The sequence below is a fragment of the Nerophis lumbriciformis genome, linkage group LG02 (assembly GCF_033978685.3).
Source record: "Nerophis lumbriciformis linkage group LG02, RoL_Nlum_v2.1, whole genome shotgun sequence".
Taxonomy (NCBI): Eukaryota; Metazoa; Chordata; class Actinopteri; order Syngnathiformes; family Syngnathidae; genus Nerophis; species Nerophis lumbriciformis.
The window spans coordinates 67,230,001-67,242,500 of NC_084549.2; the positions used below are offsets into that span (position 1 = coordinate 67,230,001).

The 12,500-nt window shown below is 44.8% G+C and overlaps 1 protein-coding gene across 1 annotated transcript in view; it reads right to left on the reverse strand.

The window, feature by feature from the left end:
* The window catches only part of arfgef3 (ARFGEF family member 3), a 47,065-nt gene that overhangs the window by 9,500 nt on the left and 25,065 nt on the right, over positions 1-12,500 (reverse strand). The window contains exons 21-30 of the mRNA XM_061967509.2: positions 12,231-12,369; positions 11,871-12,155; positions 8,160-8,293; positions 5,615-5,760; positions 5,352-5,531; positions 794-935; positions 596-721; positions 426-529; positions 206-350; positions 14-142 (exon numbers count right to left, since the gene is read on the reverse strand). Of these exons, the coding sequence (XP_061823493.1) occupies positions 14-142; positions 206-350; positions 426-529; positions 596-721; positions 794-935; positions 5,352-5,531; positions 5,615-5,760; positions 8,160-8,293; positions 11,871-12,155; positions 12,231-12,369 (1,530 nt within the window). The remainder of the gene's footprint in view (positions 1-13; positions 143-205; positions 351-425; positions 530-595; positions 722-793; positions 936-5,351; positions 5,532-5,614; positions 5,761-8,159; positions 8,294-11,870; positions 12,156-12,230; positions 12,370-12,500) is intronic.

Below are 12,500 nucleotides of genomic sequence, written 5' to 3' on the forward strand. Positions count from 1 at the left end.
AAGGAAAGATCACCTGGCACGACGGCGACCTCTCGCAGCAGCAGGAAGAGTATCTCCAAGGTGGGCGGCTGGTGTTGACGAGGACAGTTGGAGACGGCCGCCGTCAGCTGTTCTAACAGCAGGATCCACACCTGGATCAGACCTGCGGGACATCATCGAGCTGTCACGCATCAGCGTGACGGAGCGGAAAGAACGCCATCCTCACCCGTGTCGTCGTCAAACTCCTGCAGGACGCCGTCCAGGCCGTCCTCGCTGCCCGTCGAGTGTTCGTATGTCCTAGAGGGTAGGCTGGCGAGGCGCGCCCCCAGGAAGACGGGCTTCGACGGCATCTTGTAAATGTTGGCCAGCAGCTGGGAGGAAGAGCAGGACAAGTCTCACGTGACAGACGACAACAGGAAGCTGGCAGCCAAAACAGGAAGTTGCACCTGAGAACATCTGTGCAGGTAGTCGAGCGCCGGCAGGCAGAGGTCGGTGGAGCTGAAAGACGACGTCTGGACACAGTCGCCGATCTCCCTGTAGTCCACCTCGCCTAGGAGGGCACAGACAAGTCAGGTATAGAGTTCCTGTCACATGACTCCACATCAAGAGCACTGACCTAACCCTTTGACGAACTTCATCAGGCACATGATGTAGTCTGTGGCGGCGTTGGCAAACACCTGTATGTTGTCCGTGCTGATGAACGCCTCAAAGACATCAAAGACGGGTGCCTGACACTTGACGCCTGCGCCAACCACAAAAGTCCCGTTGACGCCAAGAGCGCTCCCAAAGAACTGCTCGCACGTGTCACACGTACCCACGGAATATTCTCCCAGCAGGTAGTCTTTGACCTCCATCTTGGCGCCGTGCACGGTCCTCAGAGCGCTGAAAAGAGGCCGCCATCCGGACAGGATGTTAGGCGAACACATCTCCACCAGCTCGCCGATGGACGTCACCACCTACACAAGTCGACCGCAAGACGACAACCGTGGTTACCTTTGCTACAGTAGGAAGGGGAGTCATAAGGCCCTCTTCGTCGCGGTTCACCCGACACATGAAATGTGACAAATTGGGAGCGTGCACTATCCACTTTAGCTGAGTAGTAGAGTTGAATATCTTGAATAGTTTTGTGGCAATTCCAACTTTAACCACAGAGTCAGTTGTTATGAAGAGTGGTGGCTGCATTGGAAAGGGATTAATCCCCACTTTTCATCTAACGACCTGCAACTTCAGGATCCGATAAGCATGATCTGGCAATTTTGGGTCCAAGATAAACAAAGTCTTTGACTGCTTCGACCTGCCGATCGTGGATGGTACTGACCTGTTCTGGGGTCTGACAATGACTGAACGTTCTGTCTTTGCCCAGCTAACGGTAAGGCCAAGGACTAAGGCTTCTTCCCAAATACCGACAATGCTTTGGTGATGGTATCCAGGTGTGTGGAGAAGAGCACAACAACATCAGCGTAGCACAGGTCCGTGAAGCAGAAGCAGAAGTTAACTCCAAGACCGGGGCAGCGATGCAGTGTGCTCTGGATTCAGTAGTCGACCGCGATGTTGAAGATGTTTGGTGCGTCAACGCAACCCTTTCGAACTCCAGAGGTGGTAACAAAAATATCTGACATTCCGCCCTGCACTTTTACTCTGCAGGTGGTGTTCTCATGAAGATCCCGGAGGATATTAATATATTTCCTTGGGACTTTGATACCTTGCAGGAGTTGCCAAAAGACGTTTGCCAGATCTTGCTCGTCAGATCCTGAAATTGCACGCCAGTGAGTCTGGCGGAGTGTAAAGACAAAAACTCCACACAGATTGCCATCTTCCATTCCTACGTGGTGCCAGTTCTCCTGTACGGATCTGAAACTCGGACTCTTTCCTAGGGATGATGTTTGATAAGAAATTATCGAGTTTGAGCCCATTATCGAATCCTCTTATCGAACCGATTCCTTATCGATTCTCTTATCGAATCCAGATAGGTTGTTGTATATGGAAAAACACAATATTTTGTTTAACTTTTATTTTATAAGAAAAAAATAAAATAAAATAAATAAATAAATATTGACTGTTACTCCCCTAAAAAAAAAATAAAAAATATTGACTGTTGTTACCCAAAGTATATTAAGTGGGATTTTTCAGAAAAACAAATATATACAGTAACACAAAAACAACCTGTCTCTGTGATCACTATAGGTGTATAAATAATAATATAGTATTAAATAAAATCAGTCCCTTGGGCACAAAACTGAAAATAATACAGCTCTCCAAAAAGTGCACTTCTGCTGCTATTGGAACATACTAACTACACACACACTGACACTAAGAACATCAAAGTCATCAATCAACAATTCTTCCCCCCTTACATGAGAGCGAAGCCTGGCAATAATTGCATATTGCCTGTTCTGCCCTCACTATACGTGTTGAGGTTATACAGCTTGGCAGACAGCTAACAAACAATCCAAAGCAGGTTAATCCATTTAGGCCCTTTATTGTTGTTGATCTTGCTTTGTCTTTTCCTATCTTTACTTTTGTTTTGCACTGGACTGTTATTTTTTTTACTGAAATACACACAATGACAAATGTATAAGCTATGTGATTCAATTAACATACTGAAATGTAATACACAATATGTAAATATTAGCTTCACACAAATATACAGTACTATCATCAAACAAATGTCATCAAACAAGTGTTGAAATTATTTCGATGGTGTAAATACACGACTGGCAGCCATTTAAGTCCTCAAAACATCCATTGAAACAGTGCACAAAAATCGTTTTTCAATAAACATCTTAGTATCAAACTTAAACACTTTCCACCTTAAAGGGGAACATTATCACCAGACCTATGTAAGCGTCAATATATACCTTGATGTTGCAGAAAAAAGACCATATATTTTTTTAACCGATTGCCGAACTCTAAATGGGTGAATTTTGGCGAATTAAACGCCTTTCTAATATTCGCTCTCGGAGCGATGACGTCAGAACGTGACGTCGCATCGGGAAGCAATCCGCCATTTTCTCAAACACATTACAAACACCGAGTCAAATCAGCTCTGTTATTTTCCGTTTTTTCGACTGTTTTCCGTACCTTGGAGACATCATGCCTCGTCGGTGTGTTGTTGGAGGGTGTAACAACACGAACAGGGACGGATTCAAGTTGCACCAGTAGCCCAAAGATGCGAAAGTGGCAAGAAAATGGACGAAATTTGTTCAAAATACGAGGGTGTGGGGAAAGCCGACGAAATGGTCAGTCGTTTGTTCCGCACACTTTACCGACGAAAGCTATGCTACGACAGAGATGGCAAGAATGTGTGGATATCCTGCGACACTCAAAGCAGATGCATTTCCAACGATAAAGTCAAAGAAATCTGCCGCCAGACCCCCATTGAATCTGCCGGAGTGTGTGAGCTATTCAGGGACAAAGGACCTCGGTAGCACGGCAAGCAGAGGCGGCAGTTTGTTCCCGCAGACGAGCGAGCTAAACCCCCCTGGATGTCTTGGCTCACACCGCTTCTACCGTCCCTTATGCCACCGAAGATGATCAAGAGAAGAATATCGACCCTAGCTTCCCTGGCCTGCTGACATCAACTCCAAAACTGGACAGATCAGCTTTCAGGAAAAGAGAGCGGATGAGGGTATGTCTACAGAATATATTAATTGATGAAAACTTTATTCATTACTTGCGGTTTTACGTAAATTATTATACATAAACTGTGTTTACCAATAATTTAGCTTAAAAACATTTTTTTTTTTCAATCATTCAAGTACATTCGGGTAGTCTTGTGTAATGCAGTATTTTGTGTCTATTTAGGTATGGTTAACCTGAGTGAAGTCTCCCCATTATTTTGTTACAGGTGCTACAGGACATTTTTTCGAACTCTTATCGACATTCACTGTTCTCTGAAGAGGATGATTATCAAACTTTGTCAAGAGCGGATATTGGAGTTCAGATATACCCTGATGTGAAGTCTAAAGGTAACAATTAATGTTAGAGTACGCTGTGGAATACTCATGATACTGGAGATGGCAAATAGTTTGTTTCAATTAAAGTACAATTAAAATACTTATCGCAATGATAAATTCATATTTCACAGGTGTCCAGGTGAAAGTAAAAGATGTCAAACCGAAGATGGTGTCAACGGGAACTCAGTGTGAGCTGGCTGTCGTGTTGATTTCGTCAGGTTTCGCTTGCATACGGTTCAAACCGATATGGCTCAATAGCTTCAGTTTCTTCTTCAATTTCGTTTTCGTTACCTGCCTCCACACTACAACCATCCATTTCAATACATGCGTAATCTGTTTAAGCCGCTGAAACCCGAGTCTGAATCCGAGTTAATGTCGCTATAGCTTGCTGTTCTATCCGCCATGTTTGTTTGTATTGGCATCACTGTGTGACGTCACAGGAAAATGGACGGGTGTTTATAACGATGGTTAAAATCAGGCACTTTGAAGCTTTTTTTAGGGATATTGCGTGATGGGTAAGATTTTGAAAAAAAACTTCGAAAAATAAAATAAGCCACTGGGAACTGATTTTTAATGGTTTTAACCCTTCTGAAATTGTGATAATGTTCCCCTTTAAGTCCTCAAAACATCCATTGAAACGGTGCACAAAAATCGTTTTTCAATAAACATCTTAGTATCAAACTTAAACACTTTCCACCTGAATATTGAGTTACATAAACAAGTTAAACAGTTTACTTACAGACTAATCCTTTCCAAGGCTAGTAAGAGCTAACACAACTTGTCTACTTCTCAATTGTCTCGCCAACCCGGAAGTGGCCAGACTAATGACGCATAGTATTTTCATATCGCCACAAGGTGTCAGTAAGAGTCTACAATCAAATGGGCATATTACATTGCGTCCCACAGGGCATTTCCTGTACGTGGGAAGGGATTTGAATAAAGAACCAACTCTTTTTCTTTACCATAGTGGCCTCGATAACGGGAACCGGTTCTCAAAAAGGGATTCGAGTCCATGGAATCGGTTCTTTTCTTATCGAACAACCGGGAGAACCGATTTCAAACATCATCCCTACTCTTTCCACAGAGACTACTCGCCGCTTTGATGCATTTCACAGTGACTGTCTCCGGGACATCCTTCGCAACTGGTGGTTCAACCAAGTCACAAATAATGCAGCTGGCGCCGTCCCCGGTTGCCCTGGACGTCCCAGATGACATCTACCAGGCCCCTGTCGGCCCTTATTAGCCTCGCCCAGGACCGCCCCGCCTTCGCCTTCAGACAACTGGCCGCCACGGTCACTTAGTGGCCAAGCAAGGATTCTTCATCATATAACGCGGGATCCACCAGTAAGGACGCCACATGAACCCCTTGCCTACTGTAACCAAAGCAGCTGACTAGCGTGCACGCTAAGGGGTCACCTGGTCTTGGACGTCCTCGTCGCACAGCTCCAACTGCATGATGTGCTCAAAGGGTCTGAAGAGCGCTTCGTTAAAGTGGAAGTGCGGCGGCTCCACCCAGCCGGTCAGAACCTCCGTCAGGACGTCGTGGATGAAGGAGACGGCCTTCCGGGATACGTGGCGCTCTTTGTGACACGCCGCCTGCAGTCGGACACGTTCACCGTCCACTTAATCTCTTTACATCAGCGACAAGCCGTATGGGAGAGGAGGGCGCTGCTACCTACCTCCACCAGGTGTGGCGCCACCACACTCCACGCCCTCATCATGTGGAGCAGCGGACGATCTTTGTTTCTGGCGATACGCAGCATGGCTTCGCCCAGACGGAAGAGATGGAGGGCGCTGTGGCGCTCCAACGTGGACTTTGCTTCTCCTGCGCGACAAAAGTCAAGTTGAAGAATTGTTTGTGTTCCTGAGTGTGATCAATAAAACCTACGGAGGTTCTTCTTGCATCGTCCCCCACACATCCAAAGAACATGGGACAAGGACTGTTGTGATGCTGAAGATCACTATTTTTATTGTATTGGTCTCTTAGTCAAAGGTTACTCTCTAAATGGGTTTCATTTGAGATTGATGCTGTATTACTGCCTTTTCCCATGTTTGACCAAAACATTCCTGCTAACAATCAGAGTCTGTTTTGGTCTCAAATAAATAATTAAAATATCTTAGCTTTCTTTGGACATTTCTTTGTTGAATAGGAGAACAAATCCAGAAAAGGGTGTCATAGAATCAGAAGTACCTTTCACCTTTGACACAATTCATCACTTTTATTTGGATCATATTAAAAACTGAAAAAAGCACGGCTGTACATCCCAATGTTATCAAAGTCCTGAATTCAGATGGCGATCCGGATCTACCCCAAAATCTCAGGATTGCTTGTATCGCACATGATAGCACACACACAAATAAACTCTCTGCAGGACTGCCTGTCTCGAACATGATATCGCACACAAGGAAACACGCTGAAGGACTGCTTGTATAGCACTGGATATCACACAAGTAAACACGCCGCAGGACTGCTTGTATCGCACATGATATCACACACAAGTAAACATGCCGCAGGACTGCTTGTATCGCACATGATATCACACACAAATAAACACGCTGCAGGACTGCTTGTATCGCACGTGACATCGCACACAAGTGCACACGCTGCGAGACTGCTTGTATTGCACATGTTATCACACACAAGTAAACACGCCACAGGACTGCTTGTATCGCACATGATATCACACACAAATAAACTCTCTGCAGGACTGCCTGTCTCGAACATGATATCGCACACAAGGAAACACGCTGAAGGACTGCTTGTATAGCACTGGATATCACACAAGTAAATACGCCGCAGGACTGCTTATATTGCACATGATATCACACACAAGTAAACATGCCGCAGGACTGCTTGTATCGCACATGATATCACACACAAATAAACTCTCTGCAGGACTGCCTGTCTCGAACATGATATCGCACACAAGGAAACACGCTGAAGGACTGCTTGTAGAGCACTGGATATCACACAAGTAAATACGCCGCAGGACTGCTTATATCGCACATGATATCACACACAAGTAAACATGCCGCAGGACTGCTTGTATCGCACATGATATCACACACAAATAAACACGCTGCAGGACTGCTTGTATCGCACGCGACATCGCACACAAGTGCACACGCTGCGAGACTGCTTGTATTGCACATGATATCACACACAAGTAAACACGCCACAGGACTGCTTGTACCGCACATGATATCTTACACAAGTAAACATGCTGCAGGACTGCTTGTATCACACACAAGTAAACACGCCGCAGGATTGCTTGTATCGCACATGATATCATACATATGTAAACACTTTGCAGGACTGCTTGTATCGCACATGATATCTTACACAAGCAAACACCCCGCAGGACTGCTTGTATCGCACATGATATCACACAGATGTAAACACTCTGCGGGACTGCTTGTATCGCACATGTTATCATACACAAGTAAACACGCTGCAGGACTGCTTGTATCGCACATGATATTGCACACAAGCACACGGGCCGCAGGACTGCTTGCATCGCACTTGATATCAGACACAATTAACTCTCTGCAGGACTGCCTGTATCGAACATGATATCGCACACAAGTAAACACGCTGAAGGACTGCTTGTATCGCACATGATATCACACACAAATAAACTCTCTGCAGGACTGCCTGTATCGAACATGATATCGCACACAAGGTAACACGCTGAAGGTCTGCTTGATAGCACTAGATATCACACAAGTAAACACGCCGCAGGACTGCTTATATTGCACATGATATCACACACAAATAAACATGCTGCAGGACTTCTTGTATCGCACAATATATCGCACACAAGTACACACGCTGCGGGACTGCTTGTATTGCACATGATATCACACACAAGCAAACACACCCCAGGACTGCTTATATCGCACATGATATCACACACAAATAAACACGCTGCAGGACTGCTTGTATCGTACGTGATATCACATACAAGTATATACGCTGCGGGACTGCTTGTATTGCACATGATATCACACACAGGTAAACACGCCACAGGACTGCTTGTATCGCACATTATATCACACACAAGTAAACACGCCGCAGGACTGCTTCATCAAACTTCCAGGAAATATCAGAAACAAGGCAAGTGATCGAGATCGTGACGTGTGTGTGTGTGTGTGTGTGTGTGTGTGTGTGTGTGTGTGTGTGTGTGTGTGTGTGTGTGTGTGTGTGTGTGTGTGTGTGAGTACCAGGCATTGCCAGTGAATAATCGCCCGTCTCTGTGGCAGAATCAAACAACTGACACTGAGACGCCTTCCGCAGCTGCTGCAGGAAGCCCACCAGAGCCACCAGGTTCAGTTTGGACGCAGCTTCCTCAAACAACCTGCAATACACACACACACATTTTAAAGTACAGACAATAGGGATCCACCTATTATCGGCGCCGATATTTGACATTTTGAAGTAGATAAAGTACAAACCCCGTTTCCATATGAGTTGGGAAATTGTGTTAGATGTAAACATAAACAAAATACAATGATTTGCAAATCATTTTCAACCCATATTCAATTGAATATGCTACAAAGACAACATATTTGATGTTCAAACTGATAAACTTTTTTTTTTTTTGCAAATAATCATTAACTTTAGAATTTGATGCCAGCAACACGTGACAAAGAAGTTGGGAAAGGTGGCAATAAATACTGATAAAGTTGAGGAATGCTCATCAAACACTTATTTGGAACATCCCACAGGTGTGCAGGCTAATTGGGAACAGGTGGGTGCCATGATTGGGTATAAAAACAGCTTCCCAAAAAATGCTCAGTCTTTCACAAGAAAGGATGGGGCGAGGTACACCCCTTTGTCCACAACTGCGTGAGCAAATAGTCAAACAGTTTAAGAACAACGTTTCTCAAAGTGCAATTGCAAGAAATTTAGGGATTTCAACATCTACGGTCCATAATATCATCAAAAGGTTCAGAGAATCTGGAGTAATCACTCCACGTAATCGGCATGGCCGGAAACCAACATTGAATGACCGTGACCTTCGATCCCTCAGACGGCACTGTATCAAAAACCGACATCAATCTCTAAAGGATATCACCACATGGGCTCAGGAACACTTCAGAAAACCACTGTCACTAAATACAGTTTGTCGCTACATCTGTAAGTGCAAGTTAAAGCTCAACTATGCAAAGCGAAAGCCATTTATCAACAACATCAAGAAACGCCGCCGGCTTCTCTGGGCCCGAGATCATCTAAGATGGATTCATGCAAAGTGGAAAAGCGTTCTGTGGTCTGACGAGTCCACATTTCAAATTGTTTTTGGAAATATTCGGCATCGTGTCATCCAGACCAAAGGGGAAGCGAACCATCCAGACTGTTATCGACGCAAAGTTCAAAAGCCAGCATCTGTGATGGTATGGGGGTGCATTAGTGCCCTGTGAAGGCATCTGTGAAGGCACCATTAATGCTGAAAGGTACATACAGGTTTTGGAACAACATATGCTGCCATCTAAGCGCTGTCTTTTTCATGGACGCCCCTGCTTATTTCAGCAAGACAATGCCAAGCCACATTTAGCCATGTTACAACAGCGTGGCTTTGTAAAAAAAGAGTGCGGGTACTTTCCTGGCCCGCCTGCAGTCCAGACCTGTCTCCCATCAAAAATGTGTGGCGCATTATGAAGCGTAAAATACGACAGCGGAGACCCCGGACTGTTGAACGACTGAAGCTCTACATAAAACAAGAATGGGAAAGAATTCCACTTTCAAAGCTTCAACAATTAGTTTCTTCAGTTCCCAATCGTTTATTGAGTGTTGTTAAAAGAAAAGGCCATGTAACACAGTGGTGAACATGCCCTTTCCCAACTACTTTGGCACGTGTTGCAGCCATGAAATTGTAAGTTAATTATTATTTGCAAAAAAAAAAATTAAGTTTATGAGTTTGAACATCAAATATCTTGTCTTTGTAGTGCATTCAATTGAATATGGGTTGAAAATGATTTGTAAATCATTGTATTCCGTTTATATTTACATCTAACACAATTTCCCAACTCATACGGAAACGAGGTTTGTAGATAGTAACTAGATTATTCCTGCAGCTAGCATAAAAGGTTAGCATACTAACATTAGCATGCTAGTATGAGAGACGTTAGCATACTTTCACGATGGCGCCAAGTATCAAAATTCATGATTTTTAAGTTTAAACATACAAAATTTGCTAAAAAGCTCGCATAAAATGTCAGCCTGTTACCGTTCCCACAAGTATGCTAACAGGTAGTATACTTACGCCCGTTATCTGTTAGCATACTTGCTCGACAGCACTATGTATCACAAACCATGATTTGTAGGTTTAAACATACACATTTTGCTAAAAATATAGCATAAAAAGTTAGCACGCCAACAATCTCACAAGTATGCTAACAGTTAACATGCCAACTGTTAGAATACTTGCTCAACAGCACCATGCATCACAAACCAGGATTTTTAGGTTTAAACAAAAAGAAAGCTAGGATGAAACGTTAGCATGCTAATATAAGAGACGTTAGCATACTTCCAAGTTGGCGGCAGGTATGAATATTTATGATTTTTAGGTTTAAACATACAAAATTAGCTAAAAAGCTAACATAAAACGTTAGAATGCCAACATCAAAATCCATGATTTTGGGGTTTAAACAGACAGAATTATGCAAACTCCAGAAAAATCTTGAGCCCAGGACCTTCCTATTGTGAGGCACACACACTAACCCCTGTACCACCGTGCTGCCTCTGTCTAGAATTAGAGATGTCCGATAATATCGGACTGCTGATATTATCGGCCAATAAATGCTATAAAATGTGATATCGGAAATTATCGGTATCGGTTTCAAAAAGTAAAATTTATGACTTTTTAAAACGCCGCCGTGTACACGGACGTCGGGAGAAGTACAGAGCGCCAATAAACCGGCCCAGTCACACAATATCTACGGCTTTTCACACACACAAGTGAATGCAATGCATACTTGGTCAACAGCCATACAGGTCACACTGAGGGTGGCCGTATAAACAACTTTAACACTGTTACAAATATGCGCCACACTGTGAACCCACACCAAACAAGAATGACAAACACTTTTCGGGAGAACATCCGCACCGTAACACAACATAAACACAACAGAACAAATACCCAGAACCCCTTGCAGCACTAACTCTTCCGGGACGCTACAATATACACCCCCCGCTACTCCCTAAACCCCGCCCACCTCAACCTCCCCATGCTCTCTCAGGGAGAGCATGTCACAAATTCCAAGCTGCTGTTTTGAGGCATGTTAAAAAAAAATAATGCACTTTGTGACTTCAATAATAAATATGGCAGTGCCATGTTGGCATTTTTTTTCCATAACTTGAGTTGATTTATTTTGGAAAACCTTATTACATTGTTTAATGCATCCAGCGGGGCATTACAACAAAATTAGGCATAATAATGTGTTAATTCCACGACTGTATATATCGGTATCGGTTGATATCGGAATCGGTAGTTAAAAGTTGGACATTATCGGGATATCGGCAAAAAAGCCATTATCGGACATCTCTACCGAGAATGTATTTTTTAAATGACTTCAGTGATAAAAATGATTCTTCTTGTCAATAATAATATTTATGAGACAGGGCTTCAATTTGACTTCTTGTGAGAATTCTGCTCACTCCTCACAACTTTACGTCTTTCATGTTTAAATCACTTTTACCGCTAGTGAACATCGCCTCCAAATATCGCTAATCGGCCTCCTTGACTACTAATAATCTGAAAAACAAACAAACGGGTGGATCTCGAACAGACATTTTGGCGCAGTGGATGTGGTCAAAGATTGAGGGGTGTTTGGGACCGAGTCCTCCAAGCAGTTTATATAACACACTATCCTGGTGTGTTGTTGTGATGCTGCCACCTGCTGGCTGGGGCGTGTCACTGCTGGTGAGAACCTCACCTGTCCGTCTGCGTCGACAGTGTACAAATCGCCTTGGCGGCGCCGGGCCCCGTCATCAGGATCCCGGCCTTCAGGTCCAGACTCCGCCCTCCTCCGCCGCCGAGCAGCTCCTGGATGGTTGGCGGCCGGATGACCGGCAATCCGGGGCCCGGCTCTGGAGCCTGGTCTTGGGGCTCGCAGGTGGGCTCTGGGTCCCCGCGCTGGGCGACGGTAGGCAGCGGCGGCGGCTGAGAGGAGGCGTCGCCGAAGTGACTGTGCTCCAGGGAGCTGATGTACTCCGTCACCCTGCGGGGGCATGTACGCGGTCACATGACGCGGTCACATGACGCGGTCACATGATGAGGTCACATGGTGTCGCACCTGAAGACGTGTGGCCAGCAGTCGTGGTTGTGACTGGCCATCTCCAAGCCCACGTTCAAGATGGCGTCCATGCACAGCACGTGCGCCGTGTGCAGGCGAACACCTTGAGGACGCGCCATCTGCTCCAGACGCTGCTTCACTGCCTCACACACACACACACACACACACACACACACACACACACACACACACACACACACACACACACACACACACACACACACACACACGTCACAAGTTGTTGTAGTTTACACATCGGCCACTAAAGGG